General features: G+C 43.3%; 1 protein-coding gene across 2 annotated transcripts in view; it reads left to right on the top strand.

Annotated features, from left to right (window-relative positions):
- Positions 1-24,396, top strand: part of ttll5 (tubulin tyrosine ligase-like family, member 5) — a 451,975-nt gene that overhangs the window by 167,601 nt on the left and 259,978 nt on the right. For both annotated transcript variants that reach the window (XM_087989544.1, XM_087989543.1), the window contains exons 15-19: positions 7,324-7,415; positions 13,868-13,984; positions 15,094-15,185; positions 19,326-19,388; positions 21,504-21,536. In XM_087989544.1, coding sequence (XP_087845670.1) covers positions 7,324-7,415; positions 13,868-13,984; positions 15,094-15,185; positions 19,326-19,388; positions 21,504-21,536 — 397 coding nt within the window. The remainder of the gene's footprint in view (positions 1-7,323; positions 7,416-13,867; positions 13,985-15,093; positions 15,186-19,325; positions 19,389-21,503; positions 21,537-24,396) is intronic.

Genomic DNA, 24,396 nt, shown 5'->3' with positions numbered 1-24,396 from the left:
AATCATCCCAACACCCACAAACGGAGCTGCATCAGAACATTATTTAAATGAGGCCCAACACACTGCAGTACCCAGGAACTACGAGAAGCCAAGGAGGAGGACCACGTATTCAGGAACAACGGGTAAGCGCAGTCTGCCGATTCCTGCGCAACTGACCTAAACAAGAAAACACAACATGCCCAGAGACACTGGCCACCCTATCATACCTCAAAGACATCTTGGAGATGATGACCAGACTACTCTGGCCCCTAGGCATCACGGTAGCCCACAATCCTGCTATCACACTGAAACAGCTCCTGATGAACTTAAAGGACCAACAACCAGCAGAACGAACGTCAGATACAAAATACCCTACTGCAGCAAACATTACACTGGACAGACAGGCAGGAAACTAGCCACCAGGATACATGAACACCAACTAGCCACCAAACGACAAGACCAACTATCATTGGTATCCATACACACAATCGACGAGGGACTCCAGTTCGACTGGGACAATACATCCATCCTGAGATAGGCTAAACAAAGACATGCACGGGAATTCCTCGAGGCCTGGCTTCAAACCAGAGCTCCACTAATAAACATACAGATTTGGATCCCATTTACTAACCTCTCAGTAACAGAACCAGAAGTGATGTCACCTACCGCAACAAACCGAGACAGATAAACAGCTAGCAGGATAGAATGCCAACGCTTCATCGGAGACTCACTGATGATATTACCTAGCATGGTGATGAAATGTCTGAAAACAAATCTGCCAGCTCAGCGACGAGTGTGTGGTGTTGGAAAAGCACAGCAGGTTAGGCAGCATCCAAGGAGAAGGAGAATCGACGTTCTAGGCCTAGGCCTTTCATCAGGATGGGCTTATGTCCAAAACGTCGATTCTCCTGCTCCTCGGATGCTGCCTGGCCTGCTGTGCTTTTCCAGCAACACACTCTCAATCTGATCTCCAGCATCTGCAGTCCTCGCTTTCTTCTACCAGCACAGTGAGCAAACTTACAACCTGATCCTCAACCTGAGCTACAAATCTCCAAAATCTCAAAAGCAAACCTTTTTGTTGACTGACTATTCTAACAATTTTGTTGGTGGAGGGGTGAGTTGTTGATGCATAGTTGTGTGATGGTGGACCAGCGTGGGACACTTGGATGTGGGGTGGGGGTGGAACGTGGGTTGTAGGGGCAGTAGGTGGTGGTGAATGGTTGAGTGATGTGGGAGAGAGGGGTGGCAAGTCCCCTGGTGGAGGACAGTAGTATTGTGTCTGTATGAGTATGCAGAAAAATGGAAGGAAAGTTGCTTTGGTTTTGAGGGACCGCCGAAGATGAAGAGGAAGAATTTGTGCAAAGTTCTTGGGGTTGTGGGGGGGGGGTGGGTGAGGGGGTACCATTTGGAGGAGAAATGCAAAACCCAGAAAATGGAATTGGGAGAGATGGTGGGAGGACAGAGTTTTTAAATTTGAGCTGGGCTGTTTGAGTGTGAAATTTCATAAAGGGTCGCGGTACTCTGGAATCTCTGAAATGCTGTGAGTGCCAAAGATGATGTAAAAGCTAAGATGCTTTTGTATTTATTGGGCATTAGCATCATGTGACAAGGGACAAAGGCAGGAAAATGGAGTTAAAAGTCAGATGCGATCTTACTGAATGGTGGAACAGGCTTAAGGAGGTGATTCACCTGCTCCTGTTCCTATCACAAAGTATGTTTGACGGAAGGCCCTTTTAAGATCAATGTGCTTGTCAATGTGCGGTACCACAAGAGATGGATGAGATACGAAACAAATATTTTAGGTCAGTATTACTGTGGAGAAAGACGTGGAAGCTATGGAACTTGGGGAGATAAATAGAAATGTCTTATAAAGTGTTCATATTACAGAAGCGAAGGTGCTGAAGGTCTTAAACCATATACATCCCTGGGGCCTGATCAGGTATTTCTCAGAACTTTGTGGGAAGCAAGGGAAGAGATTTCTGGGCCCCTTGCTGAGATATTTGTATCATCGACAGCCACAACTGAGATGCCAGAAGACTGGAGGGTGGCTAATGATTAGATTAGATTAGAATCCCTAGTGTGGAAACAGGCCCTTCAGCACAAGTCCACACCGACCCTCCGAAGAGTAATCCGCCCAGACACATTTCACTCTGACTAATGCACCTAACACTACGGGCAATTTAGCATGGCCAATTCACCTGACCTGCACATCTTTGTGACTGTGGGAGGAAACTGGAACACCAGAGAGAAACCCACACAGACAAGGGGAGAATGTGCAAACTCCACACAGACTCTAGTGCTGTGAGGCAGCAGTGCTAACCACTGAACCAGGAAAAGCCTGGGAACTATAGACTGGTGAGCCACAGGTCAGTGTTGGGTAATTTGTTGCAGCGGACCCTGAGGGCCAGGATTTACATGCATTTAGAAAGACAAGGACTGATTAGGGGTAGTCAACATGGCTTGGTGCTTGGGGAATCGTGTTTCACTAACTTGATTGACTTTTTTGAAGAGGTAAGAAAGAAAATTGATGAAGGCACAGTGGTAGACATTGTCTATATAGACTTCAGCAGAGCTTTCTACATGGTAGAGTGATTAATGTGGTTAGATCACATGGGATCCAGGGAGAGCTAGTCAATTGGATAGAAACTTGGCTTGAAGGTAGGACATAGAGTGTGGCGATAAAGGATTGCTTTTTGGACGAAAGGTCTGTGACCTGTGATGCACTGCAAGAATCAATGCTGGGTTCACTGCTTTTCGTCATTTATATAAATGATTCGGATGTGATTATAGGAGGCACGGTTAGTAAGTTTGCAGATGACACCAAAATAGGTGGTGTATTTGACAGTGAAGAAGATTATCTCAGAGTACAACAGAACCTTGATCAGATAGGCTAATGGGCTGAGAAGTGGCCGATGGAGTTAGATTAGATTTTTTAGATTAGATTATATTACAGTGTGGAAACAGGCCCTTCAGCCCAACAAGTCCACACCAACCCGCCGAAGCGCAACCCACCCATACCCCTACATTTAACCCTTACCTAACATTACGGGCAATTTAGCGTGGCCAATTCACCTGACCTGCACATCTTTGGACTGTGGGAGGAAACCGGAGCACCCAGAGGAAACCCACGCAGACACGGGGAGAATGTGCAAACTCCACAGCCTGAGGCTGGAATTGAACCCGGGTCTCAGGCGCTGTGAGGCAGCAGTGCTAACCACTGTGCCACCATGCCGCCCACAACTGTGAAGTGTAGCATTTTGGTAAGGCAAACCAGGGCAAGACTTACACATTTCATGGTAGGGTCCTGGGGAGTGTTGCCAAGGGTGCAGACAAGATTTACAAGGATATTGTTGGGACTGAGTTATAGGGAGAGGCTGAATAGACTGGGGCTTTTTTCACTGCAGCGTTGGAAGCAGAGAGGATAACCTTATAGAGGTTTATAAAATAGTGAGGGGCATGTATAGGGTGAATAGCCATGATCTTTTTAATCTGGTGGGGGGAGTCCTCGAGAGGGCATAGGTTTAATGTGAGAGGCGAAAGATTTAAAAAGGACCTGAAGAGTAACTTTGGAAATTGGAGGAAGTCAGATTGAGATGTCTTGCCGGCGAAGATGAGTTGGAGCAAAGGGTCTGTTTCTGTCCTGTGTGCCTCCGTCACTTTATAAGTAGTTTGAAGGTAGGATCAAGGCAAAAAAAGTGTTTAAAGCTTGATGAAAAGGCTGGGTACAGCTGAAGGCTCTGACCAAAGACTTGAATCATCTGCAGGAGGTCCTCAGGGCATGGAGTGGTATGTGGTGCTGGATATACATGCAGAGCTAAGGATAAAAAAGAAGCTATAGTGGAATTTGAAGAACCGTTTGCATTAGACATCAGCAGGTACAGTATGCTAGGAGAATGAGCTAGGAGAAGTGAATTTGGACCAGATTGTAAAGACCATCTCTTTTTTATTTTTCTGTATTTTAAATTGTGGACTGAAATGGGAAACAAACTGTTTTAAAACCAAAGATTACAGGAGGATTTCTACATATTTTGAAAGCAAGTAACCTGATCTACATTGTAAGCACTGTTGACACAGCTGGTGGTTTCAATTGTAGCTGAGTAATAATATGCAGGCGAGCTGGAGCTGTGGGGTAGGTATGAAAGTAGCTTTGGCTGGCAATAAATCACTGAATGGTATGTGGACCAATGACCATTTATCAATAGCAGCCTTCTCCCTGCAAATAACTATGCGATTGGCTCCCAAGTGGTCAACAACTTGGGGCTGTGACAAGATAGGGAGAAGAAATCTCTTACCTAGTCCCATTTTCCAGCACTTGGCCCATATCACTCTAAACCCTTCCCATTCAGATACCTTTTCAATGTTATGATTTGGAGATGCCGGTGTTGGACTCGGGTGTACAAAGTTAAAAATCACATGACAGCAGGTTATAGTCCATCCAACAGGTTAATTGGAAGCACACTAGCTTTCGAAGCGCCGCTCCTTCATCAGGTGGTGGTGACAGCTAGTGTGCTTCCAATCAAACCTGTTGGACTATAACCTGGTGTTGTGTGATTTTTAACTTTTCAATGTTGTAATTGTACCAGCCTCCATCACTTCATCTCGCAACTTATTCCATGCACCATCCTCTGCGTGGAAGAGTTACCTCTCAGGTCCTTTTAAAATTTTTCCTCTCTCATCTTAAACCTATGCTCTCTAGTTTTAGACTTCCCTAACCTAACCTCAGGAGTTCTTTCTTTTCTGTAATAAAAGCCACTTTAAGCTTATGGTGAAGAGGATAATCAGGGAGCAGGTTGCTCCCATTTGGGCTTGAGGGGTGATCTGTGCATTGAGCTGGAGGACAAGAGGTAGGATCTTAAATGAATACTTCAAATCTGTCTTCACTCAGGAGAAGGAGAATGTAGCTACAGAATTTGGGAAGAGGCATGGTGCAGTTCATGAGCAATTTGACCTAAGGAGTGAGGAGGTTTTGGTGGGCTTAAAAGTGGAAAAATCTCCAGGTTTAGATAAGTTGTATTCCAGGCTGCTGTGGGAGACAAGGGAGGAAATTACAGGGACTCTGACCCAAATTTTTAATTCCTTTCTAGTCAAAAAGGAGGTGTCAGAGCACTGGAGGACCTCTAATGTTGTTCAAAAGGGGTGTTAGAGATAAACCAGGGAATACACACCAATGAGTCTCACATGAGTGATAGGGAAACTATTGGAGAAAATTCAGAGAAACAGAGAATACCCTGGAACACCAACATACCGATTAGCCAAGGAACTACACCAAAGACAAAAACACTTAGTAGAAGACTCACACCACTCCATCCACTCCACCCAAGAATTCCTGAACACCATCAAAGATAGAAGAGAATGAAAAAATGGTCTCCTTTGACGTAAAAGTCCTGTTCACATCCATCAACATCAACCTGGGCAAAGAAACATTGATTATACAATTAGAAGACCCAAAGACACAGACACCAAACACCACCAACTTCATCAGCAAGGACAACATCGTCCAGCTAGTGGACCTATGCCTTACCACCCACTTCACCTTCAACAACAAAACCTACAGACAAACCAACGGAACACCCATGACCTAAGGAGTGAGGAGGTTTTGGTGGGCTTAAAAGTGGAAAGTAGCAGAGGCAGTACTGCAGAGACTCAAACAAACAGCTCTGCCAACTATCCAACCCAAACATTGGGTCTGCCACGTGGATGACACCTTTGTCATCACTAAACAAAGCAATTAGAGGAAACCTTCAAGACCATCAATGATATCCTTAGTGGTATAAAATTCACAAAAGAGGAGGAACCGCCATCCCTAGATGTCTCAGTAGAGCGGACAGCCAACGGGGGAACTTCAAACCAGCGTCTACAGGAAGACAACACATGCGGACCAAATCCTGAACTACAGAACCAATCATCTCAACATCCACAAACAAAGCTGCATCAGAACATTATTTCAATGAGCCAACACACACTGCAGCACAGAGGAACTATGCAGAGCAGAGGAAAATCACCTGTACAGCATATTCAAAAAGAATGGGTACCCAATGAATTCAGACCACCGATTTCTCAGCAACAAACCCAAACAAACACACAAAACACGCCCAGAAATCCTAGCCACTCTCATCTTGGAAATGACTGCCAGACTACTCAGACTTCTTGGCATCATGGTAGCCCACAAACCCACCAACACACTAAAACAGCAGCTAATGAACTTGAAAGACCCTATACAGACAACAAGCAAAACTGATGTCATTTAGAAAATACCGTGCAAGGACTATAACATTGGACAAACACACAGAAAACTAGCCACCAGGATACATGAACATCAACTAGCTATCAAAGACATGACCTTCTCTCACTAGTATCTCACATACGGAAGAGGAAGGACACCACTTCGACTGGGACAACACATCCATCTTCGGACAAGCCAAACAGAGATATGCACGAGAATTCCTAGAAGCATGGCATTCCAACCAGAACTCTATCAACAAACACATCACGTTAGACCCTATCTACCACCCCCTGAGAAAAAGAACAACCCAAAGAAACCCAAACATATAAATAGAAAGCAGGAATTATCAACAGTGCTTTACCCAGAGGCTCACTGAAGATGTTACCTAGTAGGGTGACAAAACGTCTGGAAATGAACCTTCCAGCTCAGTGAGCAAACTTACATCCAGAACCTCAAACTCAGCTACAAATCTTCTCAAAACTTGCTAATACATTCAGAAGGTTTGCTTAAAGTTAGTCAGCATGGCTTTGTCAGAGGGAGGCCATGCCTAACAAATTTATTTGCATGTTTCAAGGTGGTGACCAGATGTGAGATGATGGTAGGGCAGTTAATGTAGTTCAGATGGAATTTCAGCATGGGCTTTGACAGGGTCCCATGTGGGAAAGTGATAAAGAAGGTAAAAGCATGTGGGATCTAATTGGCAAGATGGATCCAAAATGGCTTGGTGGTAATAGTCTGTGTGACTGGAGGCTGGTGTCCAGTGGCATACCACAGGGATCAGTGCTATGTCCGTTATTCTTTTTATATCAGAGATGAAGAAAATGGGATGGGTGTTGATAATTTGTAATGTTTAGATTGAAACATTTTGGAATGTGCTTTTACAAACTTTATGAATAACTTTTTTTATGGAGAAAACATTGTGGATTTGCAAAAGGCCAGAAGTAGAGGAGAGCATGATCTCAGGGGTTTAGGGCTAGAGGAGTTTGTAGAAATAGGAAGGATTAATGCCAAGGAGAGATTTGTAAACATGGGTGGCAACTTTAAAATGAAGGCGTTATTGGACTGGTTACCATTTATTCATCTATTTGCAAATAATATCTGTTTTTCTTTTGCATCAACAGGATTTGTCTGTCAGAACCCAATTGTCCGGCAAGGCAGACCAGTGAAAAGCAGTTGTGATCTTGGCGCTCGACCAAAGTCCCACAGAGCTCTGGTAAAATATTATCTGATGAAGCATGTGTGTAATTTTGTGAGTGGTGGGGGAAGGGCCATGACTAAATTGAGTATGAACTTTGGCTGAATTAACAACACTCTTTCCTCTGAGACAATAGATTTTGGACTGAAGTTCCATTCTATGATATGAACAGTATTGAAGCTCAGTACTGGTGCTATATGTCAGACGAGGTGTTAATCCAAGGTGGATTTAACAGGTTCTTCAGTACAATTCAAGGAAGAATGGGGAAGTTCATCATATTGCTGCTTATGGGAAACTGATAGGTATTTGTAATTATATCAGACAAATGGCAGAGGTACAGGCCATTCAGCCCAACCACACGGATGCACCCCTCTAACTGCACTCTCATAATCCTCTTTCTGCCTTTCTTTCACAAGCTTATTTAGCCTGAACATAAATGCAAGTGAGCATGAAGCTTTAAGGTTATTGTAAAAAGCCAACTGGTTCACTAATGTCCCTCATCGAATCTTCGTTATCTCTCAACTTGGCAATTCTAATGGTGGTCAAATTGGCCTTCCATGTTCCACCATCCATAATCTGGAACTTAGTAAGTCCTGTTCACCCATCATGCCTGTGATCGTTTATCTACATTTGCTTCTTGTTTGGCTGTGTTACAGTTTTAAAAAATTTTCAGTTTATTTGGCTGAGTCTTTTCTAGCTCCTCCAACCCTACAATCAGTTTGAGATTTCTGTGCTTCCTCCAATTGTGGCTTTGAGCATCTCTGATTTTAATTGTCCCATTATTACCAGCCAAGCATTCAGATGCGTTGGCCCCAAGATCTGAAATTGTTTCTCTAAATTCTCTGTCTCTTGAGATTATCTAAAACTCTGCTTGTGTCTTAACCAGCAATTAGTCCCATTCATCTATCATTCTGAGCTCCCTGACCAACACTGGAGCCTGCCAAGCAATGCCTTGATTTTAAAAGTCTCAACTTTGTTTCAAATTCCTCCCATGGCTTTCCTCTTCCTATCTCTGTAATCTCTTCAACCCTATCTTTCTGATCACATTCCACTAATTCTGTCTTCTTAATCACCCCTGATTTTAATCTCTCAAACATTGATGCCTGGGACATGTGTCCCAGTGTCACACTTTGATAACCTCCATTTCAAACTATGCAACATAAAATAATGTGAAAAGTTAGCAAAATGGGATTCGGGCATTGCTGGCTGGGCTAACATTTATTACCCGTTCCTAGTTGTCCTTGAGAAGGTGGTGGTGAACTGCTTTCTTGAACTGCTGCAGTCTCCTTGCTGTAGATAGACCCATAGTGCCCTTCGGGAGGAAATTCCAGGATTTTCACCCAGTGACACTGAAGGAACAGCAATATATTTCCAAGTCAGGATGGTGAGTGGCTTGGAGGGAAACTTGCTTGGGGGAGTGTTCCCATTTATCTGCTGCCCTTGTCCTTCTAGATAGAAGTGGTCATAGGTTTGGAAGATGTTGTCTAAGTAATCCTGATGAGTTGCAAAACTGTTTTTCTCCACAGATGCTTCTGAGCATTTGCAGCATTTTTCATTTTTATTTCAAATTTCCACTATGCATGGTATTTTGCTTTTATTTTGTATTGTTCCTGTGAGTTGCTTTGGAATTTTTTTAATACATTGGGCACCAGTTATGTACAAGTTTTTGATGTATCCCCCTTTAAGGTGCTCCTTAAAAGGTCCTGTTTAGAACAGTTTTATGTTTAGTTACCTTGCTTAATATCGTTTTTTGTGGCTTTGTGTTTGATTACTTTCTTGTGAAGGGCCTAGGAATATTTTACTCTGTAAAAGGTGCTATATAAATTTGAGTTGTTACTAATTTTAACAAAGGAAACCTTTTATCTCAATCACGTCTACCTAATAGAAATTTCAGTTACATGCCAATGTGGTTGACTCTAATTGTCCTTCTGACGTGGTCCAGAAAAATGTTCAGTTGTATCCAGATTATTACGAAGAAGAAGCCCACCACACTGATGGGCACTAAGTTGACATCCCAAGAATGGTATTAAAACTTCTCCTTTGTAAGGCACTGTTGGCCTGCAGCAAACAATAATCATTTTAGCTTTGGAAAGGTGCAGAGAGATTTACCAGGATGTTACCTGGATTATGATATGAGGTATAACGAGAGGCTAGGAAAACTTGGGTTATTTTCTCTGGTGCGGTGGAGACTGAGGGGAGACTTGATAGAAGTCTATAAAATTATGAGATGCGTAGTTAGGGTTGACTGTCAGAATCTTTTTCCAAGAGTTGTAATGTCTAAAACTAGGGGGCATGCATTTAAGGTAAGGGGAGAAAGCTCAACGGAGACGTGAGGTGCAGGTTTTTTACACAGAGTGGTAGGAGTCTGGAATGCATTGCTATGGGTGGTGGTGGCAGACTTTTAGATAAGCACATGAATATGCAAGGAATAGAGGGGTATGGACCAAAGGCAGGCGGAAGGGATTAGTTTAATTTGGCGTCATGTTCGGCACAACATTGTGGGCGAAAGGGTGCATTCCTGTGCTGTACTTTCAATGTTCTAATAATGAAAGATTTCACTTTCCAACAGTCACTATACTCTCAAACTCCAGCACTGACTCCATCTCGTCAAGTGATGGATTAGTTTATTGCCTTAATGCTTTGAAACGCTGTCCATCTAAACCTGATTCCACTTCAAAGAGCCAGACTGTCGCCATTTCACGCTGATCCATGAAATTGAAACATGTTTCAAGGTTTGAATACTTTGGAAAATGACACCAATAATCACTTGAGATCGCAAGTTACTGATGCTTAGAAAATGTGTGAAGTCAGCCCAATTATTGGTGATGAGATATACAATCTGAAGGCTCACTCAGCAGAAATTCATAGGTTTTGTCAGTGGCGGGATAGAATATCCCTGGCAGATTGCCCATTTGTGAGCCATTCATCCACTCTCATTTGTGAGTAAGGCTCACATTAGATCAAAGAACAAAGAGCAAGAACAGGTGCGGTTGCATTTGCAGATGATAGGCCTTTCTTTCTGGTGGCGAGTAAGCAAGTCACGTGCCTACTTTAACCAGAACTCTCAGCACAAGCCTGTAACATGTAGAAACAAGGCTGACAAAGGCACCTGGATCACTGGCCAGAATTACAATCTCAGCCTTTGTTCATAGTAAAAGTTGTTAATAGTAAAAGTGTCCTGATCTTTGTTCTTTTCGGCTGGTGGGTGAGACAAGGACTGGGGGACATGGCCTCAAGATTAGGGGAAAGTAGGTTTAGCACAGAAGCGAGGAGGAACTGCTTTTCCTGGAGTGTAGTGAATCTATGGAATTCTCTGCCCAAGGAAGCAGTCGAGGCAGCTTCATTAAGTATACTCACGGCACAGTTGGATGGGTTTTTGCATAGTAGGGGAATTAAGGGTTATGTGGATAATGCAGGTGGGAGGACCTGAGACATTGGATGGATCAGCCATGATCTTAATAAATGGTGGAGCAAATTCGATTGGCCAAATGGCCTTCTCTTGCTTCTTTTACAATGAAGCTATAAATCTATCCTTCTTGTTGCTGCCATATTTTTCTTGCGACGTAAGGTATTTTGGGTCTGCCCTTCCCTTGGAGACCTGGGTTCGGGATGGAGGGGCTGTTTGACTGTGGCTGAGCTTCCTCAGCAGCCCCTTCGAAACCCACAACCTCTAACACCCCGAGGACAGGGTCAGTGTACTACAATTCTCCATCAAGTTGCACATCATCCTGACTTGGAACAAGATCACCTGTCCTTCACTCCTGGAACTTCCATCAAAATAGCAAAGATTGCTGTGGCTGAAGAAGGTATTTCACTCCTTCCTTCCTAAAGCCAGTTAGGGACAGGCAATTGCCAAACCAACGACATCCACGCCCAGTGAAAGAACAAAACAAAAATGTTACATTAATTTATCACTTGGTCATTGTGGACCAATTAGATTTAAGTAAAATAGGATGTGCCGAAAATCTAAAATTAAATCATAAATGCTTGAGATACTTAGGTTAGCATCTGTGGAGAGAAAGAGTCACAGTTTCAAGTTGATGAGCTTTAATTAGAACTGGAAAAGGGCAGAAATATAAACTTTTCAGCTATGGAAGTTGGGGTAAGGGACAGCGACTGAAATGAAAGGACCCATCCTACATTGGCCGGGTGTTAGGAAACAGAGTAATGGTCACTGGATATTTTTCAGGATGGAGAACATTTGTAGTGGAGTTCCCTAGGGTCAATTTTGGTACCCTTGCTTTTTTTGATGCATATTAATGATCTGGAATTTGGTGTAATAGGATGCAAATTTAGCATTTTCAAATGATACAAAATCTGGAAGTATTGTGAACTGTGAGAAGGACGGTGTAGAATTTCAAAAGAACACAAATGGTTTAGTGGAATGAGTGGAAATGTGGCAAATGAAATTCAGTGCAGAGAAGTGTGAAGTATTGCAGTTTGGCAGGAAGGACTTGGAGAGACACTAAGGGAACAATTCTGAAAGAGGTGCAGGAACAGAGGACCGGAGTATATATGTGGTTAAGTCATTGAAAGTGGCAGGACCGATTGAGAGAATGGTTAACAAAGCATACAGGCTCCTAGTCTTTATTCATAGGAGCACAGAATGCAAGACAAGAAAATTAAATTAAACTTGTACATAATGCTGGTTTGGCTTCAGCTGGAATATTGTATCAAGTTCTTTAGGAAGGACGTGAAGACATTAGAGAGGGTGCCAAACATATTTGTGAAAATGGCTTTAGGATTGAGAAACTTCAGTTATGTGGATAGATTGGAGAAGTTGGGAATGTTCTCCTTAGAGAAGACATGGTTGAGAGGATATTGCGAACACCTCAGTTAAGTCATGAGTGGTCTGGACGTAGCAGATGGTTTCCATTGATGGGAAAATTGAGAATGAGAGAGCACTGATTTAGGTTAATTCGCAAAGTGACATGAGGAGAAACTTTTTTCACACAAGGAATGGTCAAGATCTAGAATGTGTTGCCTGATAGAATGATGACAGCAGCTTCAAATATGGCATTCAAGAAGCAATAGGATTATTAGCTGGAATTTGAGAGAAGGTTTTGGCAGTGGTGCTATGTGCAGGGCTTATTTGAAGAGTTGTTGCAGACACAATAGGTTGAATGGTTTCCTTCTGTGTTATAACCATTCAGTGATAGAATAGATGACAGGAGAGACTAAATAAGAAAAGGTTTCATTGTACAAAAGTTTGGGACAGTTTTATTCAATAAAAAACAAAAATTGTTTCCAGAATGAGCTGTGAATAGTTGCATAGCAGCAATTTGAATGCAAAACAAAGGGATTAAATAAAGGAGACCAAAGTAGCAAAATAAGTGTAGAACAAGTTAGAAGCAAGGGTTATGGTTGAAAATTGAACTCAGTGTTGAATCTAGAAGGCTGTAGGATGCTGAGCTGAAAGAAACTGCTGTTAATTTAGCTTGTTTAGTGGTTCTTTGGTACATTGTAGAAGGCCGAGTACAGAAAGATCAGAGTAAGGGCAAGCTGGAGAATTAGAAGCAACTGGATGTTCAGGGTCATGTTTGTGGACTGAACGAGTGTGTTCCACAAAGCAGTCATAGAGTCAAACAGCATGGGCGCCGACCCTTCGGTTCAACTGGTCCATGCCAAACGGCATGTTCCCAAACTAAATTAGTCCCACTTGCTTGCATTTGGCCCATATACATCCAAACTTTTTCTATTCATGTACTTATCCAAATGTTATCTAAATGTTGTACCCGCATTCAACACTTCCTCTGGCAGTTAATTCAACACACAAACCCCTCATGTCCTTTCTAAACTTTCTCCTCTCACCGTAAAAATATGCCGTCTAGTTTTGAACTCCCCCACTCGAGGGGAAAGACCCTTGCTATTAATGTTATCTATGCCCCTCATGATTTTATAAACCTCTACAAGGTCATCTCCTCAACCTCCTTCACTCCAGTGAAAAAAAGTCACAGCCTATCCAGCCTACTTTTATTACTCAAACCCTCCATTCCTGGCAACGTTCTGTTAAATCTTTTCTGAACCCTCTCCAATTTAATAATACCCTTCCTCTGGCAGGGTGACCAGAACTGCGCACAGTACTCCAGGAGAGGCCTCGCCAACATCCTGTATAACCTCAACATGACACTCCAACTCCTATACTCAAAGGTCTGAGCAATCAAGTCACTCAGTCTCAGTAGCAGAGGCAACATTGTGAACACCAAAAGCATAAATAAAATTGGAAGTAATACAAATAAATCACTTTTTCACACGGAAGGAGTTTAAATGGACAGTCAGATTCTGGTATTGATTTTCATGAATAGTTTCTTTGGATTTTGCACCAACATTATAACTTTTACCATGTATTTAATCATTGCCATCTGGATAACCTGATTTTTAATCATTATAAATAGTCAGATGTACACATTTTCACATTTGAACTCTCTTCACATTAGATCAAACATTTTGTATCTTTGAAAATCTTACAGCACCAACAGAGGTCAATGTCTGCAAATGATTCTGAGGTAAAAGGCAAGACTTCATCGGGCAAGGAGAGACCATTAGGAGCACAAGGATCAAGCAATCTGCAATTGTCTATGGAGGAGGTGAGAGGTTGCAGTAGAGATGAGGAATTAGATACAATTTCTGTGGATTTATGCTGGTCACAACAGAACAGTAACTACTGGGAGGGAAATTAACTTAAGTGCCTTTGTTTATTTAAGTCGTCAAACTCTGGCTTTTGAATGAGATGGTTGTGCCCCAAACCTGGACATAATCCAGACTGTCGCTCCAATATAGTACTAAGCAGTAAATTGTGACACAAGTCTTTTGCAGAAGGCATTAAAACAAGTCCAAATGTGAATGTTTAGGTGGACATATATCCCAAAGCACTATTCAAAGAAAAGCAGGATCATTCTCCAGGTATAAAGTGGAAAGCGTTGGAGAAACCCGACAGGTCTGGCAGCATCTATGGAAATAGAAGCAGAGTTAATGCTTTGAATCAAAATGATTGGAAATCTTGCTGTGTGCTATTGAATGCTACATTTATAACAGGAAGAGTCAAAAAACAGATGAGGTTTCCAATTCAGATAATTAGTGTTAACACAGTTATATGTGTTTGAAATGAGAGATGGGATTAAAAGATGTGTGAGGGTGAGTAAATGAGATGAAAGGATTTGCAAGACCCTCTCAAACTCACCTTCCCACTCTATTCTTCAGTCTCATCTCCCAGTAACACACTGTCTCCTGAACCCACTCTTATTGTCTGCTTCATTACCTTTTCCTTGTAATTTACTCCACAGTTTGACTCCCATCTATTTAGTTCTAGATACATACTATGTTCTTGCCCCTTGAGCCTGTCCTGCCTTTCAGTCATTTAGGCTTGGCTTACCATTGAATGGGATCACAATCACATTTGATCAGAATTTAAATTCCAATTGCAAACTTTGCTTTAACACCATTCAACACCATTGCGCAAAAAAACCCACCTGCATTCTTCCTCCCACATTTTTGCCCCGTGATCCCTGGGTTTTGAGACCTTACTGTCATTGCCTTGCAGGATCGGCATTGATAATCCCCATTGGTACCTTGAAACCATAACTCAGGCTTACTCTAAATCTCCTAAAAAAACAGCTCTTTAGTGGATTAAAGGAAATGTGGGGCTGATGATTTCTCTCCAGCTTTTGTCACTCCTGATGCATTGTTGTCCTTGCAGATAAAAGTTGTGCGGCGTACAATGGAAGAGAATGAAAGAAAAGGAGGATTTATACGGATATTTCCCACTGCTAATACCTGGGAACTTTATGGGTGAGCCAAGAAAAGCAATTCCAATGTATTGTAGAAAGGGAATGCGGATATATGAAAAAATTCTGTTTTAATGTCTTTCCATAAGCCCTGATCCACCTATTTGTTAAACAGAGGTCCAAGATGAGGTATGCATTCTCTATTATCAGCATGTGTCCAAGTTTTATTGTTCATTTATGATCCTTAAACATGTGGCTAGTGTGATCATTGGTCGTGGAGTTATAGAGTCAAAGAGTCCTACTGGCCCTTTTGCCCAAACTGGTCCATGCTGATCAAAATGTCTGTCCATGCTATGTCCATTTCCCTGCACTAGGCTCAGACCGTTCCTATCCATGTATTTGTCCAATAGCCTTTTGGATGTTGTCAATGTATCCGCCTCACCCAATTCCGCTGGCAGCTCATTACATATGTGTATCACTCTCTGTGTAAGAAAGGTTGCCCCTCAGGTTCCCTTTTGTTCTTTTCCCTTTAAACTGATGCCCTCTAGTCCTCGATTCCCCAACCCTGGGAAAAAGACTGAGCGCATACACCCTGTCCATGCTTGTCATGATCTTATACACCTCTATAAGGTTTCCTCCTCAGTCACCTACACTCTAAAGAAAAAGTCCTAGCTTGACCACCCTCTCCCTATAACTCAGACTGTTGAGTCCAAACAAAATCTTTGTAAATTTCTTCTGCATGCTTTCCAGTTTAATAACATCCTTCCTATAACAAGGTGACCAAAACTGAACACAATACTCTCAAGTGCAGCCTCACCAACACCCTATATAACTGTAGCATAACTTCCCAACTTCTGTACTCAATGCCCTGACTGATGAAGGTCAGTGTGCCAAAAGCCTTCTTCACTGTCCTGTCTACTCATGACTCTACCTTTAGAGAACTGTGCACCTAAACTGCAAGATCCCTCTGTTCCACTACATTCTTCAGGCCCTATCATTCAACATGAAATTCCTACCTTAATTTGACTTTCCAAAATGCAAGACATCACACTTATCTATATTAAACTCCATTTGCCATTTCTTGGCCCACTTCCCCAGCTGATCAACGTCATGCTGCAATTTCTGATAACCTTCTGTCCACAATGCTGCCTATTTTAGTGTCATCAGCAAACTTACTCATCATGCCTTGTACATTCTCATCCAAATCATTGATATAGATAACAAACAGTAATGGGCCCAGCACCGACCCCTTAACTTTCCAAGACTCCCTTGATTAGGGACACTCCTACTAGATTGGAAGACAGTGAAGGTAACTCCTTTACTCAAAAATGGGGGGAGGTAGAAAGCATAAACTTGCAGGCCAGTTAGTTTAACATCTGTCATAGGAAAATGTTAGAAGCTATTATTGAAGAGGTTCTGGCAGGGCACACAAATAAATGAAGGTAATAAGAGCCAAAATGATTTTGTGAAAAGGAAATCATGTTTTACCAATCTACTGGAGTCATTCCTCCATTTTAACAGGAAGAATAAAAAACAAGCATCTTGTATCAATGGTGAGAAACTGCTGAGCTGTGTGGTGCTAGCATGGAGGTACACCAAGTAATTGGAAAGCTAATAGATAATGATAATTTTTCACCAGGAGTATTAGATTCAAAAGCGGCTACACAGGACACTGATGAGACCACATCTAGAGTATTGTGCAGGGGAGGATGTAAATATTTTGAAGCAGTTCAGAGAAGATAAGCAGATTAGTACCTGGACTGGTTGTTGTGGGATGGGTTTGTGTTACGAGGAAAGGCTTGAACACATTAGAATATTTGTTGGAGTTCAGGAGAAAGCAGTGACTATTTTAAAACAGAAAAAATCCTAAGAGATTTTGACAGGATGAAAGTAAAGATGATATTTCATCTTTTGGGAGAAACTAGAACGAGGGATTACTGTGTGAAAATCAGGGGTTGCCCATTTAAAACAGAGGTGAGATAATTCTTTTTTCTGTCAGAGGGCTGTAAGTCTTTGGAACTCTCTTCCTCAAAAGATGGTGAAGGCAGAGTCTTGAATATTTTTAAGGCAGAGATAGATCTATTCTTGTTTAGCAAAGGGTTGAAATGCTCCCAGCAATAGGCAGGAATGTAGATTTGAGGTTACAATCCTGCTACAATCATGCCATGCCCCAATTGAATGGCAGAGCAGGCTTGAGGACCAGAATGGCCAACTCTTGCTTATGTTTCGTATGTTTGTCTTCTTCATTTACTGAAATGGCTCAGTCTGTCAGCATTAGTATTGTTGCCCAAGTTTTTAAGCTGGGATAACCATACATGCTACTCCTTCATGAATCCTGGCAGGAGAATTGTCATGAGCTTACAGCTGTATATAGTAGCTTGGATAATGTACTTCATTCACCTATTTGCCAACTCTTGTGCCATCTGCCTGTGGCTGCAGTCCATTTTTTAAAGCCGTCTGAAGAGGCTGTGTAAACCACTCACAGTCTGAATGGTCACAATAGGGAAAGACCAAAATCTAATTCCTTAACATTGAGAAGAAATGCTGGTCTTACCAGCATCTTCCATATAGAACATTACAGCGCAGTACAGGCCCTTCGGCCCTCGATGTTGCGCCGACCTGTCATACCATTCTGAAGCCCATCTAACCTACACTATTCCATGTACGTCCATATGCTTGTCCAATGACGACTTAAATGCACTTAAAGTTGGCGAATCTACTACCGTTGCAGGCAAAGCATTCCATACCCTTACTACTCTCTGAGTAAAGAAACTACCTCTGACATCTGTCCTATATCTATCACCCCTCAATTTAAAGCTATGCCCCCTCGTGCTCGAGTCACCATACTTGGAAAAAGGCTCTCCCTGTCCACCCGATCTAACCCTCCGATTATCTTATATGTCTCTATTAAGTCACCTCTCAACATTCTTCTCTCTAACAAAAACAGCTTCAAGTCCCTCAGCCTTTCCTCGTAAGACCTTCCCTCCATACCAGGCAACATCCTCGTAAATCTCCTCTGCACCCTTTCCAAAGCTTCCACATCCTTCTTATAATGCGGTGACCAGAACTGTACACAATACTCCAAGTGCAGCCGCACTAGAGTTTTGTACAGCTGTAGCATAACCTCATCGTTCCGGAACTCAATCCCTCTATTAATAAAATCTAAAACACTGTATGCCTTCTTAACAACCCTGTCAACCTGGGTGGCAACTTTCAAGGATCTGTGTACCTTGACAGATCTCTCTGTTCATCTACACTACCTAGAATCTTACCATTAGCCCAGTACTCTGCATTCTGGTTACTCCGACCAAAGTGAATCACCTCACACTTGTCCGCATTAAACTCCATTTGCCACCTCTCAGCCCAGCTCTGCAGCTTATCTACGTCTCTCTGTAACCTACAACATCGTTCGTCACTATCCACAACTCCACCGACCTTAGTGTCATCTGCAAATTTACTAACCCACCCTTCTACACCCTCATCCAGGTCGTTTATAAAAATGACGAACAGCAGTGGACCCAACACCGACCCTTGCGGTACACCACTAGTAACTGAACTCCAGGATGAACATTTCCCATCAACCACCACCCTCTGTCTTCTTTCAGCAAGCCAATTACTGATCCAAACTGCTATATCTCCACAATCCCATTCCTCCGCATTTTGTACAATAGCCTACTGTGGGGAACCTTATCGAACGCCTTGCTGAAATCCATATACACCACATCAACCAGTTTACTCTCATCTACCCGTTTGGTCACCTTCTCAAAGAACTCAATAAGGTTTGTGAGGCATGACCTACCCTTCACAAAACCGTGCTGACTATCCCTAATCAAATTATTCTTTTCTAGATGATTATAAACCCTATCTCTTATAAACATTTCCATCACTTTACCAACAACTGAAGTAAGGCTCACTGGTCTATAATTACCAGGGTTGTCTCTACTCCCCTTCTTGAACAGGGGAACCACATTTGCTATCCTCCAGTCTTCTGGCACTATTCCTGTAGACAATGACGATTTAAAGATCAATGCCAAAGGTGGGAATGAAATTAGTAAGAGCCTTATAAGTACTTAGAAATAGAGACACATTTTTAAACGATTCCATGCCAGGCCTATGATGAATTGATAATAGAGGTTTATGAATCTGCAATGAATAATTCCAATTATTATTTACTGCCTTCCTAAAACTGTTTTTCATTCACCAGGCAATTTCTAGAGCATAAAACCACGCTGAACTATGTGCTGGCCACACGTCTTTTTGCAGGCAGGTAAGGGCACTGCTGTGAGGAGTACAGCGACAAGTTACTCACATTCTGCTCCATTTGTACTTTCAATCTCACTGAGGTAACAGGTCACCCTCCTCTCCTGAAGGGGCTGACTCTCACTGGGGTACGGGGTCCCCCTCCTCTCCTGAATGGGCTGACTTTCACTGGGGTACGGGGTCCCCCTCCTCTCCTGAATGGGCTGACTCTCACTGGGGTACGGGGTCCCCCTCCTCTCCTGAATGGGCTGACTTTCACTGGGGTACGGGGTCCCACTCCCTCTCCTGAATGGGCTGACCTTCACTGGGGTAGGGGGTCCTCCTCCTTCTCCCGAAGGGGCTGACTCTCACTGGGGTAATGGGTCCCTCTCCTCTCCTGAAGGGGCTGACTCTCACTGAGATAACAGGTCACCCTCCTCTCCTGAAGGAGCTGACTCTCACTGGGGTACAGGGTCTCCCTCCTCTTCTGAAGGGGCTGACTCTCACTGGGGTATGGGGTCTCCCTCCCTCTCCTGAAGGGGCTGACTCTCACTGGGGTACGGGGTCTCCCTCCCTCTCCTGAAGGGGCTGACTCTCACTGGGGTACGGGGTCTCCCTCTCTCTCCTGAAGGGGCTGACTCTCAGTGAGAAGAAATGATTTTTGAAGATATGAAAGCTGAGCATCATCTAACAGGCATCACTGAGGAAAAGGAATACCAGCAGACATTTCCCTCGCCCAGAGGCACTGTTATTTATCAAATTGTCTAGTGAATGCATTACCGGTCCAGATTTTGATTGGCCCTATAGCTCTGTGATTATGCATACAGTATCATGTTCATTAAACAGACCATTAGGGAAGGCATTTACCAGGGGATAGGTTGGGAGGGGAATGACAAGCAAATGGTATGGAAAGGCATCGTGGTGTTTGTCATCCTCTAGTGCGTGCCAATTTGCCAGTAGCAGGAAAGGAATCCCATTTGGATGAATTAAATGACAAATGAAGGATGTCTCATTGCCTTTGTGGGCATCCTTCCAGCTGGTGAGAGGCCTGCCAGGCCTGCTTAGGGAAATTGCAATACAAATTAGATTAGATTAGATTACTTTACAGTGTGAAAACAGGCCCTTTGGCCCAACAAGTGCACACCGACCCGCCGAAGCGCAAACCACCCATATCCCTACATTTACCCCTTACCTAACACTACGGACAATTTGGCATGGCCAATTCACCTGACCTGCACATCTTTGGACTGTGGGAGGAAACCGGAGCACCCGGAGGAAACCCACGCAGACACGGGGTGAACGTGCAAACTCCACACAGTCAGTTGCCTGAGGCGGGAATTGAACCTGGGTCTCTGGCGCTGTGAGGCAGCAGTGCTAACCACTGTGCCACCGTGGGCTTCTGTGTTACAGGCAGAGGTACCACCTTTATGAGGTACTCTTTGTCCTGGAGAGGCACCTCCCCAGTGGCAATAGACACAGCAGACATCTGTGCTGCCTTCTCTTTGGGGCCAACAATGCCTCATGGCTGCGGGTATGTGCAGCCACTTTGATGTTCTGTATATGGCCATTGGAGTGGCGACGTGGATCATGGTTCAGGAAGCTGCAGCCACATACAGACCTCGTAGGTCTGTACAGAAGAATAAAAATTAGAGGGAACGCTGCTTAGGGTCTCTTTGCCCTTCCTGAGACTACACTAATTGGCTCCCAGCTCCCCACTTACCCTACTCCATAGAACACAGAACATTACAGCGCAGTACAGGCCCTTCAGCCCTCGATGTTGCACCGACCTGTCATACCAATCTGAAGCCCATCTAACCTACATTATTCCATGTACGTCCATATGCTTGTCCAATGACGACTTAAATGTACTTAAAGTTGGCTAGGGCATGTTCCTGTTCCAAATGCAACTCCAGCAGTGGTACCTGTAGCGTAAGGCTGGCAGCACTTTATTGCAGTCTGCAAAATGCAGCCTTGGTCCTGTTGTGCAGTAAAGCAGTGTAACACCCTGTCTTCAGCTCTTATGATGAAACTCCTGTAGCTTAGGTGAAATTCAGCCAACCGTGTTAGTTTTCTTGGCTAAGCATTTTGAGCTGTTACCTCAGTAGTTCTGTGACATGATTTCTATTTTTATTTCCCTTTTCAGGAAGAAGAAACTTGCTACCTCGTTAAAACTTCGGTAAGGAATTGGCTTAGTGCCTTGAAATGTGGCAAAGTCTCTTGAGTAAATAGCAAAAGCTCTTGTTACTGAAAAATACACCTTTTGATGAAGCTTTTTATCTTGCACTCATTAGAACAATTCATAAGAAATACCATTTCAAGGGAAAAATCAACATTTATTCTCCATGAAAGGGGTTGGCAAGTGAACTCTGAATAGTAGAGGCTTTGCCATGATTAAACCAGGCAAGGTGACTCTTGATTGGTCAGGGCAATTCCCAGAGAAATGAACCAGCAAATGTCTGTCATCTATTTAATTAGCTTGCCTTTGCAAAACATGCAACGCAGCATCCAACATTAGATCTGATTCTGCAATTGAACAACATTTGCGAGGTAACGAAATTGCTGGCGAACTCAGCAGGCCTGGCAGCATCTGTGAAAAGAACTTAGAGTTAACGTTTCAAGCCCAGTGACTCTTCATCAGAACTGTTAGCAGCTAGGAAAAAGTGGCATTTATGTTGTAGCTAAAGTTGGGGAGGAGGGGAAGAGATGAGGTGAGTGAAGAGTTGGAGATGGAGCCAAGAGAGAGAAAGAGAGAGAGAGATATAAAAGGGGTAGTAAACAAGGAGAAAAAGGATAGCAGGTCAGGAAAGGAGAAAAGCTTAATGTGATAATAAGAGCTAAGAGTAGGATAGAATAGGTGAGCAGTACTGAAAACGAAAACAGAAATCACTGGAAAGGCTCAGCAGATCTGGCAGCATCTGCGGAGAGAAATCAGAGCCAATGCGTTGTGTTCAGTGAATCTTCCTCAGACCTGAATGCAACCCATAGGAGTAGGTGAGAATGTGCTAAAGGCAACCCATGTCATATCAGGACTGGGTATGGGTGGGTAAAATAAAACATGCAAAGATGAAATCAGGCTCTAAAGTTATTGAACTTGATGTTGTGACGTAGAGGCTGTAGGGTCATCAAGTAGAAAATTCGATGTTGTTCTTCGAGTTTACACTGAGGCTTACTGAATACTGCCTGTGACAGAAATGTTAGAGACAAAAAAACTGCAGATATTGGAATCCAAGATAGACAAGCAGGAGGCTGGAAGAACACAACAAGCCAGGCAGCATCAGAAGGTGGAGAAGCCAACGTTTCGGGGGTAACCTTAAGTCCTGAAGAAGGGTTACCCCCGAAACATTGACTTCTCCACCTTCTGATGCTGCCTGGCTTGTTGTGTTCTTCCAGCCTCCTGTTTGTCTACCTGTGACAGAAATGTTGGTATGGAAACATGGTGGTGTGTTGAAGTGTCAGGCAATTGCAAGCTCAGGTCGTTTTTGTGGGCAGAGTGTAGATCTTCTGCAAAGCAGTCACCCAGTGTGCATTTCAGTTTCCAGTGTAGAGGAGACCACATTGTGAGCAGCAAATGCAGTAGACCAGATTGAGTGAAGTACAGGTAGACAATAGACAATAGGTGCAGGAGTAGGCCATTCTGCCCTTCGAGCCTGCATCACCATTCATTATGATCATGGCTGATCATCCTCAATCAGTATCCTGTTCCTGCCTTATCTCCATAACCCTTGATTCCACTATCCTTGAGAGCTCTACCAACTCTTTCTTAAACTAATCCAGAGACTGGGCCTCCACTGCCTTCTGGGGCAGAGCATTCCACATACCCACCACTCTCTGGGTGAAGAAGTTTCTCCTCATCTCTGTCCTAAATGGTCTGCCCCGTATTTTTAAGCTGTGTCCTCTGGTTCGGGACTCAGCGGAAACATGTTTCCTGCCTCCAGAGTGTCCAATCCTTTAATAATCTTATACATCTCAATCAGATCCCCTCTCAGTCTTCTAAACTCAAGGGTATACAAGCCCAGTCGCTCCAATCTTTCAACATAAGATGATCCCGCCATTCCAGGAATTGACCTCGTGAACCTACGCTGCACTCCCTCAATTGCCAGAATATCTTTCCTTAAATTTGGAGACCAGAACTGCACACAATACTCCAGGTGTGGTCTCACCAGGGCCCTGTACAGCTGCAGAAGAACCTCTTTGCTTCTATACTCAATCCCTCTTGTTATGAAGGCCAGCATGCTATTAGCCTTCTTCACTACCTGCTGTACCTGCATGCTTACCTTCATTGACTGGTGTACAAGAACACCCAGATCTCTTTGTACTGCCCCTTTACCCAGCTTGTCTCCACTGAGGTAGTAATCTGCCTTCCTGTTCTTGCCACCAAAGTGGATAATTATACATTTATCCACATTAAACTGCATCTGCCATGGATCTGACCACTCACCTAACCTGTCCAGGTCACCCTGTAATCTCCTAACATCCTCCTCACATTTCACCCTGCCACCCAGCTTAGTATCATCAGCAAATTTGCTAATGTTACTATTAATACCATCTTCTATATTATTAATATATGTTGTAAAAATCTGTGGTCCCAGCACTGATCCCTGCGGTATCCCACTGGTCACTGCCTGCCATTCCGAAAGGGAGCTGTTTATCACTACTCTTTGTTTCCTGTCAGCCAACCTATTTTCAATCCAATCTAGTACTTTGCCCCCAATACCATGCGCCCTAATTTTGCTCACTAACCTCCTCTGTGGGACTTTATCGAAGGCTTTCTGAAAGTCCAGGTACACTACATCCAATGGATCTCCCTTATCCATCTTCAGAGTTACATCCTCAAAAAATTCCAGAAGATTAGTCAAGCATGATTTCCCCTTCATAAATCCATGCGGACTCTGACCTATTCTGTTACTGCTATCCAGATGTGTCGTAATATTGTCCTTTATAATAAACTCCAGCATCTTTCCTACCACTGAGGTCAGACTAACTGGTCTATAATTTCCTGCTTTCTCTCTCGCTCCTTTCTTAAAAACTGGTACAAC

This window comes from Chiloscyllium plagiosum, unplaced genomic scaffold, assembly GCF_037043375.1.
Source record: "Chiloscyllium plagiosum isolate Xiang-an unplaced genomic scaffold, Cpla_swu_hap1 HiC_scaffold_8, whole genome shotgun sequence".
NCBI classification, from domain to species: Eukaryota; Metazoa; Chordata; class Chondrichthyes; order Orectolobiformes; family Hemiscylliidae; genus Chiloscyllium; species Chiloscyllium plagiosum.
This window is presented reverse-complemented; position numbering and strand designations above follow the sequence as displayed.